The sequence below is a fragment of the Desarmillaria tabescens genome, assembly GCF_030435595.1.
Source record: "Desarmillaria tabescens strain CCBAS 213 chromosome Unknown EV420scaffold_29, whole genome shotgun sequence".
Taxonomy (NCBI): Eukaryota; Fungi; Basidiomycota; class Agaricomycetes; order Agaricales; family Physalacriaceae; genus Desarmillaria; species Desarmillaria tabescens.
This window is the reverse complement of record NW_026848328.1, coordinates 458106-482962: the sequence shown is the minus strand read 5'-3', so window position 1 is coordinate 482962 and position 24857 is coordinate 458106. Positions and strand designations below refer to the sequence as shown.

Here is a 24857-nt window from a genome sequence, read left to right as displayed (position 1 = left end):
TGGAACTAAAAATCTCAAGGCTGAACTGGCCATCATTGGTGAGAACTAACAGTATGACGTCGGCCGCGATAGAGCTAAACGACAACTACAATTGGCTAATAATTAAACTGGCTTGGAACAATCTACATCGTACAGCCAAACATCAAGGCAAAACCTCCTTCTGTTCCCAGTCCCAGATGCGCCCTCGATGCTCTTCTCCTAGGTCGTTGACAACGCTCACAACCTTCTCCGCAGCATCGCCCGGCTCAAACAGCTTATCTTCACGCACTCCTCCCCAAAAGTCCTTACTCAGGTCCGTCTTCATCGTCCCCGGATGCATACCAACACAAATCGCAGGAATGTTCTTCTGCGCGAGATGCAAGTCGAACGTCTTGACGACTTGGTTCAACGCCGCTTTCGAGGCGCGATAAGAGTACCATCCTCCGAGGCGGTTATCAGAAATTGACCCAACGCGTGCAGAGATGTGTACCCATTTGGTGGGCCCGTTCCCCATGGATTTCTTCATCTGCGACGAAGGGAGGAAGCGGGAGAAGTGTTTGATGAGGAGAAGATGAGAGATGACGTTGATGTCAAACGTGGATTTGATATCGCCTAGGTCAAGATCCTGGGGTTGCTTTTCCGCATGCAGAATGCCTCCAGTAAGAAACGCGGTGTGGATGAATGACTCGTTGGGCGATTTGAGCGATGCCGCAAGGCTTTCCGCTGCATGCGAGATGCTACTTTCGGAGGTCAGGTCCAGAGGCAAGAGATTCAGTCGCGTTGGATCTACATCGAGCTGTGAAATGATTTTCTGCTTGAGTGTTTCTGGCTCGCCAGAGCGATGAGTCGCGTAGACGGGTAAAGTGGTTGTCTTGAGTAGGTGACGTGTCAGAGCGAACGACAGCCCTCGCGATGCAGGACAAACGAGAATAAAAGGCGAAGGCATTGTGATGAAGAGATACTTACAGCTTCAAGTTCAACTTGCCTTTTATAAGACTCTGGAGCTTATGACATATTATGACGCATAATTGGGGGGCAGATGGTGTAGTGGTTACCTCTGCTTGTTCGATTGTACCTCGTTCCACACAGAAAATATTTATTTTCGCACTCGCGAGTTCGAGCCCCCCACCCCCCAGAAAGTAACACTCTAGACACTTTCCGGGTTCTACCACTTCCGATATCCGAATCACGTGAAACGCAGCCTCCCTTTCCAAACATGATCAAGTCACGCACATTACCCCCTCTAAAATCACACGACAAATCTTATCTCTCCTTGCCATTCTAGGCATCGGTTCGAGGCCCTTCCAGTGATCTTTCGAATAAGACAGGGAAACGGAGTCGCGTGCCGCAAGGCTGCCGCCTGGTTGGGACCCAGGTGTAACAAAATGGAGTGGTGATCCAAGCACACCCCGGCCCGGCACATCGCCCCCGCATCAATTGATCACACTGTGTTGGTGATCTTGGCCGAGTAAGGCAGGTCTGGGAAAGAGAGACCGGAGAAGGACTGGGATTGATGGAGTTTGGTGGGAAGTAGGACTAGGCCATGAGAAGGGTCTGGTGAAGAAACGACGGTGACGGATAGATTGCGGCCATTTCTCGGCAGAGGTCAGGATTTCCCAAAGTGGGAAAAGGTGGCAGTGCCCGAGTCGCACCAAGTTATCGAGGGCGAGGGATAATTTCGTGCCATAACATAAGTGCACAGCTTGTTAAGCTGACTTAATCGATGACATCATACACACAGTAACACAAGTAGCTAAATTGGACCATACGCATGCGTAACCAATATACTTAGGATTTAAAAAAAAAAAAAAAAAAAAAAAAAAATGACGCATAATTTACAAGATCGGATCGCATCTTCACGTTTCAGTCGAGTAGAGGGTGCATTGCAGTAACTGTAAGCTAGGGACGAGATAAATACGTGATAACAGATGTGATAAAGTAGATGGTCGTGAGTAGAGATGGCAGATCTTGAGCCACAATAGTATTCAGGGATTCGGACCACCTTTTCCTTTATGACATGCCCCTAGCGAGAGGGCTAAGTTGTGCTGCCATATCCGGATAGTTTTTCAAGAATTCCAACTGCGATGATGTAGCCTGTTTAAATGGCGAGTATTGTCACCACACAGAAACGAGCATGGCGCAAACACTCACATGTTGGTACGTCAACGCGTTGATCAGCTCCGGCTCCGTCCTCGCAAGCTCAGCTTGTCTGATGAAATATTCCACGGCCTTGTCGAGGTGCCCTTGCTGTAAGCTGAGTTGGGCGAGCGTGGCGACGGCGGCATCACAATCCGGGTCAATTCGGAGAGCCTCGTTGCAGCAGCGCTCTGCCGGGCCAATATCTTGCTTCCACTGGTATAAGGCGAGACCCTTATTCACGAGAGGCAGGACATTCGGCGGGGAAGTGGTCCTAGGTTCACGTTAGCAGCAAGAACAATAAGTGCTCGTGTTTCAACACCTACTTTTTTAGTTTCTCCAACTCTATGGCTCGCTCAAACTTCTCCACGGCATCCGGGTACCGTTGTTGATCGAGCAGCAGCTCACCGCTAGAAGAGCGTTTTAGCCAGGAAAAGAAGAAGACAGGCGACTAACTAGTAATTTTGGGGTTCGCTTCGTTGAGGGAAGGCAACCATTGTCCGGCGGAACTGTCCCATACTTTTCGCGAGATTGTCTTGCTTGTACTCTGCCACAGCCAATTGTATGTGGCTGAATACAAACTTATCATCCAGTTCAGTAGACTTCGTGTAGTTGTCCGCGGCCTCCTTGAATTTATTGAGAATAAACAAAACTGACAAATCACGTCAAACTACGGAGTATGCAGGGAGATAACAACTCACCTTGGCCACGATGGTAGTAAATGTCAGGGTCATTAGGGTTTTGTTTGATTGCGTCCTCGAAACACTCGAAAGCTTTTTGAGGGTCTCCCTGTTCCATATACACACTAGCAATCTTCACCAAACTCTGTGTGAATGATGGGTCAATGTCGATTGACTGCTGAAGGTCAGACTTTGCGTCTTCGATTTCGCCCATGAGGAATCTGCACGTTCAATGAGTTCGGTACGTAAGAAAAGCTCATCAGTGCACGTACTTGAAGGTACCACGAAGGTTGAGAGCCTCCGCTTTTCCAATGGGCCAAGAAATACCCTGTTCGAGAGCTTCGTTAACCAAGGTCACCGAGTGAACATAATCTGACGCGTCGAGGGCCTGCAGGGCGAGCAGGAGTGTGTTATCGCCCTGTGACGGGTTCTCCGGAAGTGTCGGGTGCGCTTTGGGTCGGAAAGCGGCAAAGTAGGCTGAGATGAAGGTAAAGGAAGGGAGGCGAGGTTGCCGCTGCGCGAGAATGTCGGCTGCTTTTTTCGAAGCGAGGGATCGTAATACCCGTTCTACAGACTCTCCGGAAGACTTGTTAGTGAATTTGTCAAGTATCGTAGAGGCCGTGAAGTCGCGAAGGGCTTCTTCGTATTGCTTGAGTCCTTCGAAAGCTGTGGCCCTGCGGTTCATTGCTTTGATGTACTTTGGGTCTAGTTTGAGTGCCTCGTTGCAGTCTTCGATGACGAGGTCATATTTTGGAGGTGAGCTGTTCATATAGCCTACACAAATTACTGAGATGTGTTCTGTTCAGAAATTGCGAAGACATACACGCAGCGCGGTTGCTGTAGAATACGGGTTCAGCTTTTGGCGACACTTGGATCGCGCGAGTATATAGTTCAGCAGCCGTAGTGAACTGGCGCTGTTGATATGCTGCATTACCCTTTGCTTTGTAGGAAGTCGCGAGTGCTGTCCGTTCCTACAGCCTTCACATAAGACACAGTCGTCAACCGGACGTAAGATAGCACTGACCTCCGTTGACAGGGCAGCAATTTGCTCGTCATTCAGCACGGCGTCGTCTGGAGGACATCACGACGTGCAACGTTCAGATGAGTACGGTGCTCACCGCCGGGTTCTTCCTGGACTTTCGGCTTCCGTTCCTCCAGAATAGGTCCATCCTTGTCCTTGACGGACTTCTTTTTCTTCGTCCCTTTCGACGACTTCTTCCGGTCCTTTTTGTCGCCCTTTTCCAAGTCCGTCCCGTCTGAAGGCTTGGATGTTGAGGCGTAGTAGACAGCGCCGCCCACAGCGATAGCAGCGGCTGCTGTTCCAATAAGGATGGCCTTCTTATTCTCTGTGACGAAGTCTTGTACGCGCTCAACGAACCCGGTATTGGAAGCCATGTCAGTTAGGCGGTGGACGGAAGAAAAGAGCAGCCTAGAGAAATCTGGAAGCCGGAATTTTGCAGAGGGAAACCGCTGACATAAAACTGATGACGTCATGCAGTAACGTCTTGATTGTGTCTGCTTGGCAAACGTTGTCTGGGAGTTGTCTCAGTGAAGTCAGTAGTCGGCCTTCCTTTGCAAGGCACTCGTTGAGTTCTACCCTGTATGTTTTGTCTTCATGACATACCATTGGTGCTCATGTTTTTGGATATGCCACCAGATTTGTTTGTCTTCCACTTATTGAATAAGACAAGCATTGGCAACTTGAATAATAAAACACACGACTGGTAGTTTTTTCGACTGATGCCTAATCAGAACTTACATTCTTACTTCTAGCCTTTGCGTTCAACGCGTTGATTCATAAAGTGTGTTCTGAACATTTTTCTTTGACCGTTTAGCAATTGATCTCTTTCACAGAAATGTCATTCGACGATCAGCCGACTTTTCCTACAGAACGGATAGCCCCTCCTAGGCAGTTACAAACGAGATCCGACTACGTTCCTTCTGCTGCCGATGTGTGCCAGATAAAAGAAAGTCTCAGTGCCATTGAGAAGGAAGTTCATCGATACGACGATGAGCTTTTCCGTCTCTACACCTTGGTGGCGCAGCGAGAAGCTGAGCAAAGGGAACTCAAACTAAACGCGGAAAAATGCCGCTCCATTCTGGCGCCCATCAGACGCCTTCCAAACGAGATGTTGTCAGAAATCTTCGCCCAATGCTGTAAAGAAGGCGACGAAGACGTTAATTGCATGAGTGACACGAGGACTTTGAGCGCCCTGAGCATCTCCCTCGTCTGCTCTCGCTGGCGTACATTGGCGATTTCAACAAAAAGCCTTTGGGCCGTATTTTCCATCACTCCAACGGACGTATCCACCTTCAGTATGCAATGTCTCCGGATGTATATCTCACGTTCGGGCGATGTTCCACTCACTATCCAAGTCCCAAATACTTACGTCAATGTACCTGCCGCTGCACTAGCTGGTGCATCCCAGTTTTACAACGTTCTCCTTGACGCTGCTCCTAGGTGGCGCAAAATCGAGATAGCAACTATCTATTTTGGCCAAAGGCTCTCCCCCATCAAGCATCATCTCCAGAATCTGGAAGAGCTGAACGTTGATTCGGAATGTCTTTTCGCAGCTGATCCTGACATCTTCGTTGATGCTCCCAAACTTCGCACCCTAACCGTCTTTGTAACCTCAGAGGGTGTTTTCCACACATTTCCTTACCACCAGATCTCCGATTTGTCCTTGTGCATTCGGTGTCCCTATGCAAGTTTCGTCAATTTCCTTTCGAAGTTCCCTCGAGTACAAAACCTTGAGCTCGAAGGCTACCTCGACAGTAGTGGAAACATTCAAGGTCAAGCGAAGACCGATTTAACGACAGTACAAACACTCTGCATCAACATGGTTGATATGATTCCCTTCGTCGTCCGCGCCTTCACATTTCCACGCCTCGAATCAATCACGCTAGTCTGCAATGACACCGCACAGTCATCCCGGTTTATGCCTATATACCGACCATTTCTCGAACTCTTGGAGCCTTCGCACGGGCTAAAGATGCTGGTCCTCGAGCAAATCGACGTTGAGGACCAGGAAATGATAGCCATCCTAAGGCTGACACCCAGCCTTATCGAGCTGTCTATACAGTGTACTGATATAATCTTAGCAGAAATTGTGGAGGACTGTAAGACGCTGAGGGATGGTTTCGTTCGGTCGCTTACCTTCTCTCCGCCCATCATCCAATCCCAGAATCCTCCAGTAGCCAATTTGCTGCCGAAGCTCACGTCTCTTGACCTCGCGTTGAACACGTCGTCTACCATGCATGATGCCTTAGTAGATATGCTTACCTCGCGTTGGCATCCTCCCGCACTAGTGTCCGTGCATGAACGTGTTTCATGCCTGGACTCTGTTACTCTGCGGAATATTGTCAAGCCGGAACATGCCACGACAGTCAGTCAATTGCAGGATCGGGCGGGAGAAGAGCATCATTTCCGGTGGTTGGACTCCAAGGCGTTGTCTCTGACTAGGAAGCGTAAATGATTTCTAATGGGGATCTATGATTGAGTGCAACAACCTTCGTAGTTATAGTTGCGTGTACTCCAAACTTGACTACTTGGGTATATCTCACATTTGCTTTATATTGTACCCTATGTATATCCTGTAACAGTAAAGTAACGTACAGTGTATGAGAACGATGTGAACTACTGAACAAAATTCGGTGCGTCGTCAAGACGCTCCCGGAACAATAAACTGGGTATCTCGAGTCTCAGCAAGTGAATTAGTATCTAGACGGCTGGTGATCACCGCCTTCCCTTCATGGTCTCCCGAAACTACCTAGGACTGATGACGGTCGTAAGGGTTTGGCAGACGAGCTTCAGCTTCGTTATTGCGGGAGTCAGCTGAAGGTCTGGGACTATGTCGAGAGGGTCGAGGACTATGCCCACCAGAAGGCTGGGGACTATGTCCACGGCGACAATCTTCTGGAGGAGGGTTCGGCGAGGGATGACCACTAGGGTCTGGCGTGTACACTGGCGGAGGGGAGAAATTCTGGCCTCGACTGGGGGTTGGCGAATGCCCTTTGGGCCCCGTCGACATCTGGGGTGTCCTGGAGTACTGCTTCTCCCTGAGAGCTTGCTCGCGCTCGGCCTGCCGCTCTGCTAGTACGGCATTGTACTGCCGGTCTAGCTCTGCGTCATCCTCTGCGGTGGGACGCTTTCTGGGAGAACAGAATAGGCACAATCGACAGAGGTTAGAGTGGCCGCATATTGCTAGGCGTCGTAGGTCAGAGTCAAGGTACTCGATAGAAAGGAAACCGAAGACATACAGAAGCATGAGCAGCAACAGAAAAGAAAACTGCAGCAATCATTCGACATTGGGATAAAGAATGTGTGTTAAGAGAAACGGGGGGTTCTTGCTCCAGGCAGAAAGGGTCGTCGTGGAAGGCTGTAAAGTCTTGTGTGAGCTGTTTGCATCATAATTACGAAACATAAAGGCTGTGAAATAGCCTCGTGAAATATATTTATGCTTGGCGTCAGGATGCATCCGCCGACTCCCGAGATTTTTTTTTCGGCGTGTTACCCGTCACGTTCATTTCGTGTTTCTACATAGCTCTGCGTTGATAGTGCGACTGCGTGACAGGAAGGGGGCCAACAGGAAGTCAAAGTAGCAAGTATAAAATAATTTACCCTCGATTGTGCGATGTGGTGGTGACGGTATTTTTGGACCTGTTTAAATTTTAATAATAATATTTCGTCGATCACGCCGTGGCAGTGATTCCCTTTCTTAGAAGTTTCCTTCGTCATCGTCTACGACAGCGACGACGTGCACTGGCCCGACGTCGTCGTGAACAGCGACGGGCATATCTGCAAACTAAAATATTCTATCTCCTCGCCAAAGATGCCATTGTCGCGTTCCAATACTAGAGCTCAATCTCCATCCTGCTACCCGCCGTCGCCTCGACCCCCGAACTTTTTGCCGCCATCTCACTATGCTGCCGCTGGGGGCTTCAGTTTCCTCAGTAGACACGCTCAGCAGTCCAGCACGGAGAGCGATGGGGTATACCGTCCCGTAGAAGCCCCTTCGTCGCCCGACATATACATGCCAGTTTCGCAGCCAGACTCGGATTCCTCTTTCGAATTCCAGCCTCGTTCGGACAAGCGATTTACAATGATGTCGTCGAAAAACAAATTTAACAAACGCGAGAGCCAGATGGTGAATCTGCCGTTGGTCGAGACGCAGCTGCTACCGTCGTTGCGGGATACCATTGACAAAATGACGCGCCCACCGTCGCGTGCAGCGACCTCCCATACCACGCCTTCTCCCGCCCAACTTTCTGTCAAGAGCTTTCATGTTGACAGAATGTTATCTCCAAGCATTACACCATCTTCGCCACGTTCTCCACGACCTGTAACCCCTCAGCCGCCGTGTCCGGAGCCCATAGAGGAGCCCATGACACCCAAGGCAAAGCCAGCACTTAAATCTGCTTTACGTGCGCCTACTCCCAAACTTTTCCCGCCCAAGACTCCCGATAATGCCGAGTCATCGTCACCGGGTTCATTTACTGGAGCGAGTGCCCTCAGATCTGTGAGAAGTTTGCTGCGTCGGAAGTCTTCGACAACGTCCTCTACAACAACATGTGAATCTGTTGTACCGAAACCTATAGTCAAGGTACGTTGCTCATGCTCACCGACGTACATCTGTTAACCACCGCCGTTTGTAACAGACTGAAAGTAACATACCTATCAGACCTTCCCGCGCACGATCTCGGACAGATCCTGGCACGTTTCTCAATCCCAAAATTAGTCAAGATCCTCCCTCGACACCTCAGCCCGGAAAGCCGAAAGCATTCGTATCAAATATTCCCCGACCCAGAGGAAAGTCACCGGGTAGCGTCCGATTTCGAGGGCAGTTCACTGATGAATCCGATTTTGAGTATCGTTACGATGCACAGAAACGCAGTACACGCAAACTCGTCGTAGCCAATGCCGAGGTCTTCGCTTCAAGTTCAAGCTCTGAGAGCGAGGCCGAACCATTGGAGGCTGCAGGCGATGTTCTCGTTGCACCAAACCATATGCGAGGGCTCGGTTTTCGATTTTCACCCGAGGTCACGAGAAAAAATCGGGACGAGGGCTTTGAGTCCTTCATGACCGAGGTCGTCTATGAAAAACCAAAGGAAGATGAGGCCAGGCAATCCATCATTTCATACGCATCATCGGACTCGGAATATCAGGACGAGTATGACGACCGTGACAATGAAGACCCCTCTGTTGATGCCGAGGGCACAGATCAAGCTCATCTTCGACGAAAGGCAGAGCTTATGGGTATTGTCAAAGGACTGCAGTTTCCAAATGCCGGCGAAAAGAAAGCCATCTATGAGGAGAGCGACTATAGCGGCGAAGAAGGTTTGGCTATCAGCGGGTCGACGGAGGTCATCAAGCATGATCTAGAAGACGGTCCTGTTTCGGAATCTGAATATGACGAGGAGGACGACTATCAAGATGATCAAAGACGAACTCCTACCGTCCTAGTATCTGCTGAGGACGACCGATCTTCCCAGTCGCCTCATTTTCCTTCTTCTCGATTTCATACCTTGTCCAAATCGTCCATCGAGAAGAGACCTTCTGAATCTCCCAGGATCGACAAATATTATCAGGACTATGATTCGCAAAGCTACGAGGCTGTCACATTGGCTGAGCACTCACGAATCGCTGCCGCTCGGGAGCGCAAGGCTTTCGGTATCCCTCCATCGGAGTCAGACGAGGTGTATCAAACTGCTAGCCGGGGAACCCAGGAGGTGTTGTCCCATGCGGATAGTATCTTGTCTGCGATGGGTAGCGAAATCTGGCATAATGACGAGTGCGAGGAACTGAGCTCAGGAGCGGAGGCTCTGTTCCGTACTCTCAGCGGAGGACGGTCTCGAGAATCCTTTGGGCGGAAAACCCAGCAACAGCAGCCACGCTCAAGCGTGGCCGAGCCAAGGAAATCACGTTCAAAATCTACCAACGGAGGTCAAATTGAGGAACCATTGACAAGGCAGAACTCGTCGGAGTATGGCGCGCCTCAAGTCCAGCACAAAGAGTCCGAAGTTCGCCGTCAAGAAATCTTATGGGAGCTTCGGGAGACGGAGGCAACCTTTGTTCATCGCCTGACGTGCATTGTCAGACTGTTCGTGCTCCCGCTTCGTGTGCAGGATTCAAAGACGTGGATATCAGGCGTACCCTCTGGGATTGCCAGGCTGTTCGACTGGCTAGAGGACATCCTAAATCTGCACACGCAAATCCTGTCCGCGTTACAGTCTATGGGCTCAGATCAACATCTTGTTATCGAGGGACGTGTAGAGGGTTTACGGGAGTTTGTCCCTAGGTTGGAGATCTATCAACCGTACATGGTGAGATTGGCCGAGGGCGTGGAGCTAGTTCGAGCTCTTGTTGGAGACAGGGACAGTGAATTTGGTGAATTCGTCCGACTGCAAGAGGCGACAAGTGATTGCAAGGGTTGGACCTTGGATAGGTTCCTGGTCGAACCAGTGAACAGGATTGCCGTGTATCCTGGTGTCTTTGAGGTGATCGTTTACTGGTTAGACTATGTTTCCGGAACTGATGCGTTTTTGTAGCGACTTTTGGAAGCGACACCCCGGACGCATCAAGATTATCTACCAACCCTATGTCTCCTACGGTCAACTGATCTGATTATCAAGGTCATGGCAGAGGTCAAGCTTCGGGAGGATGAATATGAGTTCGTCAAGAGTATAACCGATCGCATTCCTGGCCTAGCTGAAATTGCAAGACGTGATCGACGACTTTTGCATCAAGGTCAAGTTCGCCGGATTGACTGTGACGTCTCTTCGTCTACACAGGTTTCTGAATCTCTTGGTGATCGTTTCCAAAATCGCTCCAGCAGACTGGTAACTGCTATCAATGACTGGGATGCGCGTCGTGCGCGATCTGATTCTGTGAAGTCAAACGCTTCTTCTGCGACTGGCTCGTCGATTGGAGCGGCTTCTACTACTAGTTCTTGGGATATGCCTGCTTCACCGACGCCGGACTATTCTTCCCTTGACTCGAAAGGCGGCAAAAAGAATGTCTCCAGACTTCAAGCGACACGCTTCCAATCAAGAGCTACAAAGAACGTTCCGCCAGTTACTTCTGATGTTTTGCTGCAGCTATTTGTCTTTACGGATCTCTTGGTCGTCACGATGCCGACAGAGCCTGGGAGCTGGAACCTCTGCGAAGATGTCGGTGTGGTTAGAATCCTGGGCATCCTCCGCCGAAGGTTAGTGATACTTTTTATACTGGTCGTTCATCAACTCACCCTATTGTAGAGCCGTCCATGATCTCGCTGCAAGTCCTTCCTGTGACCGATCTCGCCATCCTACAGAGCAAGTCTGTCGATATCGTCTCCTCAAGTGCTGGAATCGCTACGATACATATCAATACGGAAGTGGATGAACGGGCTCGGTGGCTTGAGGCTCTGGAGCGCTGCAAGAATTCTACGCTGAGGTTGATGTCCATACCGCTTGGGTTGGAGTATGACGACGACCGATTACAACGCACGGTTGTTGATTCACTAGTGGCTTCGGGTCTTCCTATCCCGAAGAGTCCTTCCTTACAGTTGGTCGGGAGTGAGAAACGTCAAGAAAGAGAGGAGCGTGGGTGGTGGTCGTTGCGTTTTAGGGAGGTTCTGAAGGACGTAGTGGGACGGGAGCTGAGCTAATTTGTTTTTATGAACTGAATGATATTTTTGCATGCAACAAATGCCTGGTTAAAGGAAAAGTGGATAAAATGTATTTAATGAGCTGAAATCGAGATACTTAAGTCGATGCTGCTGCGCATACCTATACTACGGAGAGCTGTGAAGGTTTTTCTTGCGGTTCCACTTTCTCGTGAAAATATGCCATTCCATCATTAGCAAGCTGAGCCATCCGTGATCCATAATCTACTGTACAATATCGATAGCAATGTATGTGTGCAAAACCCAAGGGTAGTCGTAATCCGCCGGTATAGAAAATTGTACAATCATAGCCTACATATTCATTGACTTTCATTCCTTCGTTCATCAACAACTTTCTGCATCCACCGCATCAGGACTGCCTCCAACATATCTTCCCACCCCTCACTTTTCCCTGCTACGACTTTGGCATCAAACGTGATTGGAGGCTCCGACGTGCCACCAGAAAAGCGAGTCTGAGAGGCCTGGGGCGAGCTCAAAGGCGAATTTCCCGGCCCACTATGGTTCGGCAGTAGTACCTGCGTAGGAACGACGATGGGAAGCATATACCGCAACTTTAGGGCACTATTGGCACCCGTCAGCATAATTCAACCACACTCGGAATTGTACGCACCCAACCCACAGACGTAGATTATCAGTCCGTCGGAAGGTCCACCCTTTCTTGGGGCTCTCTGGATCGCCCGACTCCTTCTCGGCCCTTTCTAGAGAAAGTATATCATGTATGCCGTCCTTGTTCACGTATCCCCATGGTTTCTTTGACTTTCGGACGCCGACATTATACGCAGAGCAGAGAAGTTGGCCAGACGATAGACTGTCGAGGAACGCCGATCGAGGTGATACTGGGGCCAGAGCACCTTGTAACGAAGGAGGAAGAAGAGCGGCAAGCAATGCATGAGCACGACCTATAGCCAGTCAGTTCGGCGTCACACTGAGGAAAAACGTACAAACCTAATTCATCATCCTCGAATGCATGTCGCTTGGCCCACTCGGGAAGATCCTCTTCGTCCATGCTGTTTTCAGTCTCCTCAGCGATATCTTCTTCCAAGTCCTCAGGCTCCTCGGTGATACGGACATCGAGTATACCAGTCGACACTCGCCGCTTTCCCGCAGAGATAGGATATAAACCAAAACCTTTCCCTTCGGCATCTCCAGCGCTCACTCTCCGCTTATTCCCCCGCACAGCAGCTTTACGCGCCTTTCGCTCCCATCCGCGAGAATCGTCTTTCCTGCCTTCGAACAGCACTTCGTCCACGACATCCAGGTAAGACCCAACAACCTTCCGTTCTTTCTCCAATTCTTCCCATTTCACGTCCTGCCGGTACAGCCAGCCACTACCAACCACAAGCCTCTCATCCCAACGGTCCCTCTGGTCATCTTCCTCACTCTCTGATTGTTCGTCTTCATCCTCCCATACAGGCACGCTTTCATATCTGCCTTGAACTTGCATCAGGGTAAAGGAGACCGTTGTATCCGGGTCCACCTCGTGTACATGCAAATTGTCTTCCTCTGAAGGCGGCTTATCAGACCCCATACTCGGACTAGCCACTCTTGATGGTGGTCCACCGCCATTCCGCGAAGTGGCACCCTCACTTTGAGCATCGTATACTTCATCGCTGAGCGGTAACCGGCTCTCCTCCTCTAGCTCCCGAAGTACGGTCAACACCTCTAATGCCGAGCGTCGGATGAGTGTCAAAGGATCTGGAGTCGAGCCTGATTGTGACTGGGAGGGTAATCGTGTAGCTCTAGGACCAAGAACCTTGGAACGGAACTGGGCCCGTATGGTACCTGCAGATTCGTCCGGTAGAGAGACGACATAGTTTCGCACCGCACGAATGGCGGTTGTCGTAGTTTTCAGTACGCCGAGCACATCGAACGATTCTCCTCCTAGAAGTTCGGAGTTTAGCGGGTTATCGATCCGCCATGCACGAGCGACGGCCGTGAGGTCTTCAATGACGCCCGGTAATAAGGATTCCGGGTCTGTCTCATAAGTCTTGACGAAAGGCGGGAATGCAGGGCCGTTGGAGTCTGGTATTACTGGTGTGGGTGGTAATCTAAGTTCAGGGAGGCTACCGAGACTAGAGTTATTTCGTATATGGGCTTTGCCACCGATTGCAGGTACCAGACCCTTCACAGGTTTTCCTAAATTACTAGACGAAGTCAGTAAACAGAATGATAGACCCCCCAAGGCACGGATACAATTCAGTTTGCTCACTTCTTCTTGGCGGCAATCCCTGTCTTCGTGAAATAATATTGCAGGTGTTCGATGCTCCCCAGCGCCATTACACTCTGCCGCTTCGCAGCACTCCGACTGAACGGTTTCTGCGGTTTATTCGATGAATTCATATTAGGATAAATGGCAGTTTGTCGCCTCGATTTCTTCATGGCTGTATCCGTTGAAATTGGTTCGGGTGATGTCCCTGTGGATTCTGGGGTTAGGATCAATGGCGTCGTTGATGTCGAAGAATCGGAGGCCATAATTAAATAAAATGAGGGTATCAGAATGCAGAGTCGTGAAGGGAAGAATTGAAGGTCGTCCGGCGTGGAAGTGCGGAATGATGATTGTTGTTTGCCATTTTCTTGTTTTGGTCAAAATGCGATTAAAATCCGCAGCGGTGCCCAGGCGTTTTTGCCGGATATTCCTCATATGGCCGAATGCTCACTTTTTCGCACAAAAGTCCACGTGTAGATCCCTTAAATGGAGACACGCATCTCCTCCTAACTTCCATGACGAAATCCGATGGTGGAAAAAACAAGCATCCACAAGCATCTTTTGGGTCAGCTTTACCCTTGATATGGCTCCAGCTAGGCTCTCGACTTTTTTCTTTTCTTCTGAACCAAGCTCTGCTTCGTATGGCCACCCCCAGCGCGTTCGGCACGGCTGCAATTCAATTCGAGCTCTTATTGAATACCATCTTATTTCTCAGTCGGGAGGGCGTTCGGATCGCGTTATTACGCGTCAAAAAGTCGGGGCCTAGCATAACTAATGTATCTTTTGTCCCCTTCTTGTTGGGGTGCCCGGTAGCTCTCGCAACGTGTTACCTCTACACCAGATTCGCTGGGGAAGAGACGAGTTCCCAACCATATTTCCACTCAGCTGTAATCTTCTATGTTATCGCTGCTTTGCTGGAACTGCTTAAAGAACCGATGCACAATGCGTAAGATTTGATGATTTACACTGTCGAAATGCATTCAAATTGTTGCATCATAGAACGATGGCGGATCTGAACACTGGAATCAGATTGCGTGCTGAGGGTATCGCTATCGTCGGCAAATCTGCCACTACTTTTTTTGTACTCCTTCTCGACCCTCATAGGGACGATAGCCGTCAACACAGGGCTCTTCTCGCTTTCGCTTTAGGACAGACTTTTTACTCCCTCTGTGTTTGGGCTATCTATGCTGCCCACTATGGACGCCAATATTTGTATCCGAAACGTCCTCCCAAAAATGAGTGAGTCCTTATATCATATCGCCTTCACTCAAGCCTAATTACTTCCAGTAACTTCTTCGACCCTACAATTCTCAAACTCTCCGTGACCATGACGTCGCAGTCGGTAGTAAAGCATTTCCTTACAGAAGGTGACAAATTGATCTTGTCATGGTTCAGTCCCCTGCAGGATCAGGGAGGATATGCAATCGCCCTGAATTATGGTAACCCACCTCACTCAGTTACTTCCATGTCATATACTGACTCTCTTCAGGTTCTCTCATTGCCCGCATACTGTTACAGCCTCTTGAAGAGACATCCCGCTCTCTCTTCTCTCAACTTTTGGCTGACAAGGACGATAAAGGCAGCTTAGCTATGGCTTCCAGTGGACTCATCTCATTTCTCTCCGTCCAAATACCTATTTCCCTCATCCTACCAGTATTCGGACCTCCATTTGTACCCCTAGGCGTGCAATTCCTACTACCACGACAGTATCTGCAAACGAGTGCGCCAGAAATACTATCCACGTGGCTCTGGTACATCCCCATACTGGCTTTGAATGGACAACTCGAGGCCTTCTTTGCCAGCGCAGCTGACTCGAGAGACCTGAACAAGCAGAGCACGTAAGTATCTCACGTCTTTCACGCACACACTATTTCCGTTGTTGAAACTCATTTCTCAGGTGGATGGGAATATTTTCCATCATATACACATCGCTTGCTGTCGCTTTGTACCGCCTGGGAGTCGGTGATGCGTCCCTGGTGTATGCAAACATGATCAACCTCGCGGCACGGATTATCTACGCCATGATTTTCATTTCGGCCTTCTTCAAACGTCGCGGCTCGCCAGAGCTTCTCCGATGGACAGCGCTCATCCCAAAGGCACTTTTCTGCAGCGCCCTTGGAGGATCATTTTGCTTGCTCCGGCTGCTTTACAGTCAGCTAAGGATAGAGAGGATCATCGAAGAGAATGGAAGGGCTTCACTATTGAATCGAAACGTCATCGTGTTTATTCTTACAGGTGGCTTCTTCGGGCTTTTGTGCCTTGGGATACTGTGGAGATCGACAAGTGAGGCTCGAAAGCAGCTCAGGTCTAGGCGAAAGGCAGATTAGAAACTCATGGCATCGTATCTACTCATACTACAATACATACAGAAATTGTCTATATAGTAGAACAAGTAGTTTGCAATATAGCAAATGAGAAGAAGTACTCGGCCTCGACGTTTACAAGGTACCAGTCCCTATGACCAACAAGCACATGCTTCAGAATACAAATCCCAACCGTTCCCCCAATTAGGGAAATGCAGCTCGCAGCTCGCCAGTTCGAGCCAACTTGGACACTGAGTACATTCGATGTTTTTGCCAGGTCTGAAAATACCGCCATATGCCTGCCGTGCATCGTCGGCGTGTTTGGTACAGAACGCTACAAGTCCGACCAGAGGCGGCAGTGATTCACGGCGCTGGCTGTCATTCACTTAAGCGATACAGCTGTGATAATTCCATTCGTCCATCATCCGAAGCGTCGGGTACTGAGTCCAGCGCTCGATGTACGTCAGCTGCCTCTATCTCCGACTACTAGGTTGTATACCTACACAGGACTCCTTGGCGAAGTCCAGAGCATTGCATTGCTATTCTATTTGCCTCTCACACTGTATAGGTTCCGTGAGTTAATGATAGAGCACGGGAAACTGTCTAGGCTACCTCTTGAAGTAGCCCGGCTTTCACTGGCTGTCAGATTAAAAACGCTATCCCCCCGCGTATTGGGTAAACTTAGATTTTCGAATTGAATACGCCTGGTTGGAGGACCCAACAAAGCGTTTTGTGGGCGTAGTCAATACAAAAGATGCAACAGTCAACCACTCAAACTTCTGAAATCGTTGGAGATAAGTGATAGTGTACAGAGTAAGTAGCTCGACAAACTATCCTACAAACGATATATTCGCATTTGGCAACCTTTGACCCGCCCTGCAACAGCGAACCCATAAAATAATATATCTACAATACAGATAAAAAATATATTAATGCAACGTGACGATTCATAGTCTAATGGTTGGTTGATATCATTAGTATATCATGTCCATGTCCTGGGACTGGAACAGCAGTGGTGAGTATGGTCACCTTGCATACGAAGCGCGACTCACCCGAAATACTCCCCCTCGGCAACAGTACGCATAGGTATCCCTTTATAATCTGCGGTACCAGACACAACAGCATTTCCCCACCAAGACTTTATGCTATGCTCTCCGATCTTTCCTCCCATTGGGTAATTCAAACAGAAATATATCGCTACAGCGGAAAATGCCACACCTCCGTCCAAGGCAGCGGAGAGTACGTAGTTGTATTTCGTCCACCACGAGAAGTGATACCGGCGGATGTAGAACTGAAAAAGGAATCCGACAGCAGCCCAAGGCACGTAGTTGACAGCGCTCGCTGGAGGCATGTATCCCGTCCCAGAGAAGATGATAGGAAAACTATAGAAAGAAAATGTTATCGAATGTGCTGTGTCAAGGAGCAACAGTACCCTACGTCAAATAAGAGAGCCACCCGTTTCTTCGGAATTTACGACTGATGTAGTAAGCAATAACCGGACAAACGACGCCGATAATAAAGCAAAAGACCAGGGCTAGAAGGAAGAATGTTTCAGAATGTATCAGGGAAACCAGATGTATCAGGGTGAGTTACCGTAGTAGATTTGGCCCCTGGATAGTTGGCGTGAAGGGCCAATAACGCCCCAGACGACGCTTGCCGTACCAAAGACTTCCGTCGAAGGACATATCCAACCATCTCTCTGTTTAGGCGTACATATGTCCGCGATGTTCGCAAATAACCAAGTCTGAACACCAAGTTGTGTGGTACCAGCAATAACCGCGGCGAGAACTTGGGCTAAAAACATTACCCGTGGAGGGATCTTCATGTAGTGGCCGAGCTTAAAATCCGATGTAAATTGCAAGGCTGGAGGGAAGTTTCAGACCGGAGCTTTGATATAGGATGGACGGAAATCGTACCTTGGGTCATGGTAACATAACCGTATGTCTTAAACAACATCATGGAAACTGGACGACCCGGATGTGCGAATCCAATAATCAGCTCGGTAAAAACGTTGAGAGATATTTGCTGGTTAGTGATAGCCTGTATAATCCCGACAGGAATAACATAGAGAAATGCTATACCACTGTTAGACGGAAAGAAATTTTAAGACCAAGCGAAGGTACCACTCACAGATGACCAAAGCAAGAATAAAAAAGTGGCTAGAGATCGTGATATGAGACTGCGGTATGAGAGTATTAAGAAGACATACATAGGAAATTTTGTGTCCCACAGCTCGATGCTTACGGCACCGAATATGAACATAGTAACTAGGAAAGTCGATTAACATCAAAAGGAGCAGATATAGCTATAAACTCACTAAATACTAATGCATACCACCATGAAGGCACTTGGGGATAGTACGACATCAAGCGCGCATGTATATCCGGCTGTTCTTGTAAAGAAAGCCGTGAATGCCGCATGATATGGGCGCGAAAGTAAAGGCTAGAAAATGATTAAAACAAGCTTCATCGAATGGTTGATAGACTACCCACAACGAGTGGGTGACTGTGGCAGTTATGCTTGCGAAGGACAGTCCGTACGACATAGCAAATGTCGTAGAGAGGAAAAGTGGACTATAAGCTTGGTACTGTTCTTCATTGAAGGTTGTATCAGGATTGATAATCCTAGTCACATTGTACGAAGCCCCGGTATTGTCGTACGCTCCCCGAGACGAGATCCTAGAACATGAAACATCAGATGGGGGTTCTTCGGGGAGCAAACGAAAACTCACGGCATATATTTGCCGTACCATACATCCGTGAACTAAAAATGATAAGCATGAACAAGCTATGGTTAGGCAAACAGCGATTGGACGGACGTGCAGTGCCGGGACGATGATCCCTACAACCCGATCAGTGGACGAAGAATACCAAACCGAGAACAACGCACAGTAAGCAAGCACAAAACCTGCAAAAACATTGGCTTCGGCCCACCACGGAGTGGCCAAAGGCGAGCTTATATAGGCAATCTGCATTCTTATCAGACATATCGCTGGTGATACATTTTCTAATCCTTACCTGAGCCCAGTCGAAGGTGATGATACTCATGCCCATTCCATGCACGTACCCAAACATCTCGTTAATCGGTACGCTGTTCGGTGCCAACCACGTCACCCATGTGAAGGTGCTGAGGGCGGTGAAGAGATAACCAGGCACGAAGTACCAGCAGAAAGAGCCAATGAAAGCGTAGAGAAAGAAGGCCTCACGGCCGATTCCTGCGCGGTAGCCGATGCCCGCGTAGGTGTGCGCATGCAATGTATTGAATAGGGCGCAGGTTACGAGGTTAGTTGGCCAGACTGTAGCGCAGTGATCAACTAATTAGTAACAAAGATATAACGATGACGCGCACTCATGGATGGTGGCTGAACGAGAAATCGACGGGCAATGCCGCCAATGGAAAATCCAATCAGCTGAGTGGACATTATCATCATCCATTGGTCTTTAACAAATGATAAGCATTTGTTCTCAATTTTACTGATCCAACTCACGTCCAAAGCCGAAGTCTTGATTATAATAGAGTCTCTGGACGGCAACGATGTCCGTGGCGTATGCGCTGCAGGCACCTACGGTTGCCATGATAGTGATCAGGACCTGCAAATAGCATTGAGGACGGCGGATAGCATCAACTATCAATGTCAGTCTCTCACATGTTCCTTGATTGAGAACGGGCCTGGATTCAGCGGAATCCCGAGCACTTTCACTCGAGGGACAAACCTCGCCAGTGCTCTGCCAACGGGGAAAACCGTCAATTGTGCAAATATCTGGAACAATACAGCGTCAAAAGGTGACTATGGCAGACGTTTTGAGAGCAAAAGCGTACTCCAGTAAGTGTGAGAGAAGGATATCGAAAGAAGAAAAATTGGTTCAGGCCCTGGTTGAAGAAGTAGTTAAAAAAGTCCTCTCTCAATATATTGATTGTCGCAATTACCGGGATGATCATCGCCCATATAATACCAAGCATCCATGACCGCACGGTTGATACGGGTATTGACGGATCGTCTGAGTTAGCAACGGCCGAGCGCACTTCTGGATAAGGGGAATCGTCCTCTAAACGATGATCATACAGACTGGTGAGACAAGTAGCAAGGGGGGCAGATAGGGAGGAAAGATGTACCAAAGACAGAGGCGTGGCTTCTTCTGGAATCCGACTCCTCCTCATCTGCTATTGATTCTATTGGTGTCTTTTCAAGATTTGGATCATCAAAGTCATAATCTGCGTTCTTGTTGATGTCCGCATTGTTTGAGTGGAAACTGCTGCTCTCGACAAACTTGAGGGAGCCACCATCCACGGCTGAAATCAGGCACATGATGAAGAAATTCGTCATTAGGGCACCATGGGAAATTTTATGGGTACCACGCACCTTTGATACAATCCTCAGCATCCACGAACACCGTCACAGTACTCACCAGCTCTTTCTCTTCGCCACCGCTAAGCATCAGAGAGGACGGACCGACAAAACGGATGGCAAGGTGTAATATCCTATAATAGATGCCAAGTATAGGGTTGCCGTTGATAAGAAGATCCGAGGTACCGATATTTGCGTGGCGTTCCTGAGGCGCAGGGGCAGTGACCGTCTCACCATTTCAATGGGTTCACAATACCGCATCTCGGCGGACTATCATAAAGCTGAGAAAATCCAGACCCGGGACTTTTAATATACGGAAAATCCTGGAATCAGGGCCGGTACGGGACGACAGGGAGAGAAAGTACGATGCGATGCGATACTATTGTTGATGCATATTTTTGATCATCATGAGTGAAATTTCGAAAACGCTGAGCAAGGGTAAACGTGATTTAGACGCTAAGGATCCGAATTGAGATGACACAGGCGATATGCTCGGATACTCCGTATTCGATGAGTTTGGTATTGACATCGGTATCAACGAATGCTCGAATGTGCTTTTAATGGGGGAGAGAGCGGAGTGGAAGCTGTGGAAGATCCAAACAGGGTCTAGTTTTACGGCATCGTTCGTACCGACGTCAAATTTTGATATCGGAGCAATAATTGAGCGATCACTATACAATTCAAAAAAGCCATCTTTTTAGCAGCTCTGTTTAACTTGAAGTTTGTACAGCTGGGAGGGGAAGACGGGAGTGAAAAAACAGGCTAATGAAACGCCACATCACGTGATGGCGACTGCGTATATTTAAATGTTATTTCCGTGCGATTTGCTTGGACCGGCTCGTACTACCGATGCTAAAAATCAGAAACGACGTTTCGAAAAGTATGTTGCCTACCAAAGTCAAGGATACACAAATTTCTGGTCAGAGGGTCGCTCAAGGAAGAAGCCGCGCTGACCATATGGCCCTTCAATCGCGGACTTGAAGTAAGTATCCGAGAGAAATATAAGGCTTCCCTAATCTGGTGCTGTACTTCGATTGAAGGCTCAATATCAAGTATATTCTTTGACTTATAAAAAGTTGTACTTCTTGAAATTTGGGAATTATATGGTAAGGAAGGCATCGATGAGCATATAATGTCCACCTAGACTGGGACCAATCTGCCGCGTATCAAGCATGTTGTCGGCAAAGTTTCCCACTTGCGACAACTTCCCCCGGTAAGCAGGATAGTTTGCGTCTAGCTCCCACCATTGTCCCGGCGTCTACTATTCTGTGATCTAAGGCAGACCCGCGTTCTATGCTCCTAGGATGTAGTTCGCTATACTCAGTTAGCCAACAAATATATTCTTCAATGATGTCTTCGCCTGAATCACAGATGATAAAATTCATCCGTGATATTCCAAGTCTACACATGTTTTAGGCATGGCTAACTCAGAGCGGACACTGGTTTGGTTCACCCTCGCCGAGTCCTAGTGCCTTCGTGCATCCTCCCTCGCGACCGAGTGTTGTTATCCCATGTCTCGGATTTTTTAATTTCTCCTGTCCACAGCATTCTCAGAGCTCTAGTCTTAGTTTTAATATTTTCTGTCACTGCCTTCACGCTGCGTGATGAGCCAACACTCGAATTCTGTGTCGTTTCCCCCAGATATGGTCATCTCTCCTTTTTCCCTTCTAATTGCGTTCTTACAACCCCTGGAACACGTTCCAAGGGTGTTGGGTGTGTGAGAGCCGCTACGTCGGACGGCATAAGTCCTGGGGAAATTGATAATTCAATCCCTTTCGCGAGATAAGTCATTTGCCGTTCTTCTACCGTCTGTTCCACTCTGTTCTATCAGTTTGGCGGTCCCGACAGCCAGCGACGGTTTATTAGGACGCCTTAGTGCCGAATATTCTTGCTGATGTAATTACTCGCCCAGATTGCCAGCGGCGAGTAAGGTTAGGGTTACCGCGCTTCCTCGCCACGAGCTGAAACCAAGGCAATTGCTGCTTGATTGCAGCTTGCCCACCGCTGCCATGCTAAGTGCCCCAGAATTTAGGAAACGACTTTACGGTTGGCTGAGTTATGCTTTTGCAAGGTACGTTCTGACTGTCGAATAGTACTGGTGCTGATTTGACTACATACTGTACTAGCGAGGTATTCGTCATTGTGTCACTGACGCTGTTTTTGCCTATATGCTTGGAGCAATTCGCACGAGATAACGTGGGTCTACCCGCCAGATGGCTTCCTCTGTTGTTCATGTGCAATAGGGATTTCTACTGCCTGACAGAACCACGCCATGCTCGACGGTGGCAAAGAACCTGGACACCGAAGATTCTCCTGCGAGATGTGTAGTGAAGCTCGGATTTTTGTGGATAGATACTGCTAGCTTCAGGTGCGTTGATAGCGAGTCTTCAAAATGAGATGAGCCTGACATGTTTCAAGTCTATATGTATACTCAATATCTGTCGCACTGCAAGCATTAACCGTGATTTCCGTGGGAGGCATCGCTGACAATTGTGTGCATCTACGAGCTCCTTGGAATCCCCGTTTCTGACTTTCTGAGGGTAGTGGCCCATCGCAAACGGCTTCTCCTTGCCTTTGCTTTACAAGGAGCTTTCGCCGCGATTCTCTTTCTGATATTAGCATCTTCTTCGCCATTGTGGTTCTTCTCCGCGTTGTTGGCGATATGCGCGAATGTAGGGTTCGGTGTCTCCGTTGTCGCCATGAACGCATATTTGCCATCTCTGGCAAGAGACTCGCCGGAGGTGGCTGAGTTACGATCTCAACTCGAAGCCAGTCAGGATCCTGAAGGCTCAGATGTCGCTGATACCAGTCACATCGTATCCGACGCCCACACAGAGGACGCTGAAGAGCCCCTCATATCAAGAACCCGAATAGAAAGCTCAGAACTACGAACTCGTTACGACAACGAGCTTTCTCGAGCCACGTCTCGTATCTCATCATTGGGCATAGCCCTTGGGTATGGTGCTGGCATATGCCTATTGCTAGTTGCCCTAATACCTGTGACAAAGCTGAAAGGCAGCACCTTCTCTCTCTGTTTAGCGATCGGCTTGAGTGGAATATGGTGGACTGTCTTTTCCATCCCTGCTGCTGTGTGGCTCCCAGGTTCGACCGCTTTGGCAACCCCAGGAACCCCTGAAAGTGCTGTATGGGTCGATAACTTAGATATCACCGACGGTAAATGGAACATACGTGCCGAGGTCGTCGCCGCTTGGAAACGCTTAGGCGGTATGCTGCGCTGGCAGGAAATCAAGAAACTTCGCAACACATTCAAGTACTTGGCGGCTTGGTTCTTGCTTTCCGATGGTATGTGAGGTATTGACGATGTAGCTATCAGCCTAAGTCTTCTCTAGGGTTTACGACCATAACGTCCACTGCGATTCTTTTTGGAAAAACGTCATTGAATATGCAGCCATCAGCACTCATATTGATCGGAGTACTGACACCATGCGCTGGCATACTTGGATCTCTGTTGTGGCCTATGATCCAGCGCAAGTTTCTGTGGTCAAACCTGAAGATCCTTGTCATTCTCGTCATCTTATGTTCTGCTATACCTGCGTACGGATGCCTTGGATTCGTCTTTCAAGGAAGGACAAGGTTCGGTGGGCTAACGTCTCAAGGCGAAATGTTTGGCTTGGCCGTCTACTTTGGTATACTCTCTTCATCACAGCGTCCTTTGACATCATCTTTACCAAGGTTTCATAGGTTGCGTATATGGCGCTTTTCAAAGTTATGCACGAGCATTTTACGCCGAACTACTTCCTCCTGGGGAAGAGGCCCGATGGTATGTTCACGACAGATCTATATTGTATGACAGTGACTGACCGAATCATCGTTAGGTACGGACTTTTCTCCATCACCGATAAAGTAAGTACGTTTTGAGCCAATTCTGCCGCTGTGCTTAGGCGATCACATCACAGTCAAGTTCCTTCGTCGGGCCGCTCTTCGTTGGTGTCATAGCTGACATGACGGGTAACATTCGCTATGCCTTCTTCTTCCTGGTATTTATGATCTGGGCTGCTGTACCAATATTGATGAGTGTGGATGTTGAACGCGGACGAAAGGATGCGAGGGAGTATCGGTATTCGTATAGTTCTAGAGATGGGCGCAGTTGACTGTTCACACGCTGGCTGCGCGTACTGTACTAATAATGATTTATACTTTGAACTCCGCCAAAATCTGAGGAAGCTGGGTTAAGGTCAGGAAGTTGCATATGTCCGCCACTTACTAATTAATGTCCATCGGTATTCTAGGATTCGAGTGCCGGGCATGTTCAGTGGTCTGGGCCGGCGTTTAGCTCATGTCTAGATTGTCCAACAGAGAGCAGTCAGACTCATGTCAGTGCATACATCTGGGAAAGTTAATTATTCGGTACGTCGATGGCTTCGAATTCGCTCTTGGTGACTTTACAGTTGTTTCGTGGCGCTTGACAGTATCACATCTTTTGTGTGAGAGAGGAGCGATTTTGATTTTGTCATATACCATGGTTTAGGCTGTTACGCGCTGGTTTATGGCTATCCCGGCATCCTCGGATCCCTTTTGTAC

At 48.8% G+C, this 24857-nt stretch overlaps 9 protein-coding genes across 9 annotated transcripts; 4 read left to right on the top strand and 5 right to left on the bottom strand.

Annotated features, from left to right (window-relative positions):
- Positions 1 to 142: 142 nt before the first annotated feature.
- On the bottom strand, positions 143 to 925 carry EV420DRAFT_1273494 (NAD-P-binding protein; the record flags this gene model as incomplete). Its single annotated transcript, XM_060467764.1, has 1 exon — positions 143 to 925. One exon carries the CDS (start codon positions 923 to 925, stop codon positions 143 to 145), a length of 783 nt encoding a protein of 260 aa, XP_060328330.1.
- Positions 926 to 1776: 851 nt separating this feature from the next.
- Positions 1777 to 4263, bottom strand: EV420DRAFT_1557919 (ADP/ATP carrier receptor). The gene is made up of 9 exons (XM_060473712.1): positions 3914 to 4263; positions 3820 to 3866; positions 3619 to 3766; positions 3068 to 3569; positions 2817 to 3016; positions 2572 to 2767; positions 2442 to 2525; positions 2131 to 2389; positions 1777 to 2073 (listed from the first exon to the last, which is right to left on the bottom strand). The coding sequence occupies exons 1-9, from the start codon at positions 4188 to 4190 to the stop codon at positions 1990 to 1992; spliced, it is 1797 nt and encodes a 598-aa protein (XP_060328329.1). The 5' UTR covers positions 4191 to 4263; the 3' UTR covers positions 1777 to 1989.
- Positions 4264 to 4333: 70 nt separating this feature from the next.
- Positions 4334 to 6342, top strand: EV420DRAFT_1766064 (uncharacterized protein). The gene is made up of 3 exons (XM_060480862.1): positions 4334 to 4395; positions 4453 to 4597; positions 4650 to 6342. Exon 3 carries the CDS (start codon positions 4652 to 4654, stop codon positions 6269 to 6271), a length of 1620 nt encoding a protein of 539 aa, XP_060328328.1. The 5' UTR covers positions 4334 to 4395; positions 4453 to 4597; positions 4650 to 4651; the 3' UTR covers positions 6272 to 6342.
- On the bottom strand, positions 6343 to 7451 carry EV420DRAFT_1557912 (uncharacterized protein). Its single transcript, XM_060473711.1, has 3 exons — positions 7417 to 7451; positions 7056 to 7174; positions 6343 to 6999 (listed from the first exon to the last, which is right to left on the bottom strand). The coding sequence occupies exons 2-3, from the start codon at positions 7102 to 7104 to the stop codon at positions 6566 to 6568; spliced, it is 483 nt and encodes a 160-aa protein (XP_060328327.1). The 5' UTR covers positions 7105 to 7174; positions 7417 to 7451; the 3' UTR covers positions 6343 to 6565.
- Positions 7440 to 11506, top strand: EV420DRAFT_1557910 (uncharacterized protein). The gene is made up of 4 exons (XM_060473710.1): positions 7440 to 8398; positions 8454 to 10292; positions 10344 to 10968; positions 11052 to 11506. The coding sequence occupies exons 1-4, from the start codon at positions 7628 to 7630 to the stop codon at positions 11441 to 11443; spliced, it is 3627 nt and encodes a 1208-aa protein (XP_060328326.1). The 5' UTR covers positions 7440 to 7627; the 3' UTR covers positions 11444 to 11506.
- EV420DRAFT_1557909 (uncharacterized protein) lies at positions 11487 to 14029 on the bottom strand. The gene is made up of 4 exons (XM_060473709.1): positions 13671 to 14029; positions 12407 to 13605; positions 12072 to 12360; positions 11487 to 12022 (listed from the first exon to the last, which is right to left on the bottom strand). The coding sequence occupies exons 1-4, from the start codon at positions 13931 to 13933 to the stop codon at positions 11761 to 11763; spliced, it is 2013 nt and encodes a 670-aa protein (XP_060328325.1). The 5' UTR covers positions 13934 to 14029; the 3' UTR covers positions 11487 to 11760.
- A 136-nt stretch (positions 14030 to 14165) lies between these two features.
- On the top strand, positions 14166 to 16113 carry EV420DRAFT_1311455 (Rft protein-domain-containing protein). The gene is made up of 5 exons (XM_060468575.1): positions 14166 to 14613; positions 14667 to 14906; positions 14955 to 15106; positions 15157 to 15505; positions 15565 to 16113. Exons 1-5 carry the CDS (start codon positions 14183 to 14185, stop codon positions 15992 to 15994), a joined length of 1602 nt encoding a protein of 533 aa, XP_060328324.1. The 5' UTR covers positions 14166 to 14182; the 3' UTR covers positions 15995 to 16113.
- Positions 16114 to 16644: 531 nt separating this feature from the next.
- EV420DRAFT_1557898 (OPT oligopeptide transporter) lies at positions 16645 to 20904 on the bottom strand. Its single transcript, XM_060473708.1, has 20 exons — positions 20331 to 20904; positions 20084 to 20260; positions 19898 to 20016; positions 19790 to 19840; positions 19617 to 19730; positions 19458 to 19560; positions 19319 to 19408; positions 18988 to 19265; positions 18860 to 18938; positions 18789 to 18811; positions 18702 to 18733; positions 18463 to 18648; positions 18288 to 18412; positions 18180 to 18237; positions 18101 to 18129; positions 17887 to 18045; positions 17564 to 17833; positions 17408 to 17504; positions 17023 to 17352; positions 16645 to 16971 (listed from the first exon to the last, which is right to left on the bottom strand). The coding sequence occupies exons 1-20, from the start codon at positions 20404 to 20406 to the stop codon at positions 16953 to 16955; spliced, it is 2415 nt and encodes an 804-aa protein (XP_060328323.1). The 5' UTR covers positions 20407 to 20904; the 3' UTR covers positions 16645 to 16952.
- Positions 20905 to 21859: 955 nt separating this feature from the next.
- EV420DRAFT_1557893 (autophagy-related protein 22-like protein) lies at positions 21860 to 24485 on the top strand. Its single transcript, XM_060473707.1, has 10 exons — positions 21860 to 22246; positions 22309 to 22386; positions 22442 to 22511; positions 22559 to 22683; positions 22734 to 22807; positions 22860 to 23618; positions 23666 to 23962; positions 24018 to 24096; positions 24152 to 24179; positions 24233 to 24485. Exons 2-10 carry the CDS (start codon positions 22325 to 22327, stop codon positions 24425 to 24427), a joined length of 1689 nt encoding a protein of 562 aa, XP_060328322.1. The 5' UTR covers positions 21860 to 22246; positions 22309 to 22324; the 3' UTR covers positions 24428 to 24485.
- The last annotated feature ends 372 nt before the right edge of the window (positions 24486 to 24857 follow it).

Excerpts from the sequence above, each read along its gene's own strand:
- EV420DRAFT_1766064 (XM_060480862.1), top strand. The coding sequence starts at position 4,652 with ATGTCATTCGACGATCAGCCGACTTTTCCTACAGAACGGATAGCCCCT.
- EV420DRAFT_1557919 (XM_060473712.1), bottom strand. The coding sequence starts at position 4,190 with ATGGCTTCCAATACCGGGTTCGTTGAGCGCGTACAAGACTTCGTCACA. Across the intron at positions 3,017-3,067 it reads AACCTTCGTGGTACCTTCAA|ATTCCTCATGGGCGAAATCG; the intron begins GTACGTGCACTG and ends TTGAACGTGCAG. Across the intron at positions 2,074-2,130 it reads ACGCGTTGACGTACCAACAT|GCTACATCATCGCAGTTGGA; the intron begins GTGAGTGTTTGC and ends CCATTTAAACAG.
- EV420DRAFT_1557910 (XM_060473710.1), top strand. The coding sequence starts at position 7,628 with ATGCCATTGTCGCGTTCCAATACTAGAGCTCAATCTCCATCCTGCTAC. Across the intron at positions 8,399-8,453 it reads TACCGAAACCTATAGTCAAG|ACTGAAAGTAACATACCTAT; the intron begins GTACGTTGCTCA and ends CGTTTGTAACAG. Across the intron at positions 10,293-10,343 it reads TGTATCCTGGTGTCTTTGAG|CGACTTTTGGAAGCGACACC; the intron begins GTGATCGTTTAC and ends GCGTTTTTGTAG.
- EV420DRAFT_1557893 (XM_060473707.1), top strand. The coding sequence starts at position 22,325 with ATGCTAAGTGCCCCAGAATTTAGGAAACGACTTTACGGTTGGCTGAGT. Across the intron at positions 22,684-22,733 it reads ATAGATACTGCTAGCTTCAG|TCTATATGTATACTCAATAT; the intron begins GTGCGTTGATAG and ends ACATGTTTCAAG. Across the intron at positions 24,180-24,232 it reads TTTTCTCCATCACCGATAAA|TCAAGTTCCTTCGTCGGGCC; the intron begins GTAAGTACGTTT and ends ATCACATCACAG.
- EV420DRAFT_1557912 (XM_060473711.1), bottom strand. The coding sequence starts at position 7,104 with ATGTCGAATGATTGCTGCAGTTTTCTTTTCTGTTGCTGCTCATGCTTC. Across the intron at positions 7,000-7,055 it reads CTGTTGCTGCTCATGCTTCT|CAATATGCGGCCACTCTAAC; the intron begins GTATGTCTTCGG and ends TACGACGCCTAG.
- EV420DRAFT_1557898 (XM_060473708.1), bottom strand. The coding sequence starts at position 20,406 with ATGCTTAGCGGTGGCGAAGAGAAAGAGCTGGTGAGTACTGTGACGGTG. Across the intron at positions 18,812-18,859 it reads AGGTTTTGTGCTTGCTTACT|GGATCATCGTCCCGGCACTG; the intron begins GTGCGTTGTTCT and ends ATCGGGTTGTAG. Across the intron at positions 17,834-17,886 it reads TTATGTTACCATGACCCAAG|CCTTGCAATTTACATCGGAT; the intron begins GTACGATTTCCG and ends ACTTCCCTCCAG.
- EV420DRAFT_1311455 (XM_060468575.1), top strand. The coding sequence starts at position 14,183 with ATGACGAAATCCGATGGTGGAAAAAACAAGCATCCACAAGCATCTTTT. Across the intron at positions 14,907-14,954 it reads AAACGTCCTCCCAAAAATGA|TAACTTCTTCGACCCTACAA; the intron begins GTGAGTCCTTAT and ends AATTACTTCCAG. Across the intron at positions 15,506-15,564 it reads GACCTGAACAAGCAGAGCAC|GTGGATGGGAATATTTTCCA; the intron begins GTAAGTATCTCA and ends CTCATTTCTCAG.
- EV420DRAFT_1557909 (XM_060473709.1), bottom strand. The coding sequence starts at position 13,933 with ATGGCCTCCGATTCTTCGACATCAACGACGCCATTGATCCTAACCCCA. Across the intron at positions 13,606-13,670 it reads GGGATTGCCGCCAAGAAGAA|TAATTTAGGAAAACCTGTGA; the intron begins GTGAGCAAACTG and ends GACTTCGTCTAG. Across the intron at positions 12,361-12,406 it reads ATTCGAGGATGATGAATTAG|GTCGTGCTCATGCATTGCTT; the intron begins GTTTGTACGTTT and ends GACTGGCTATAG.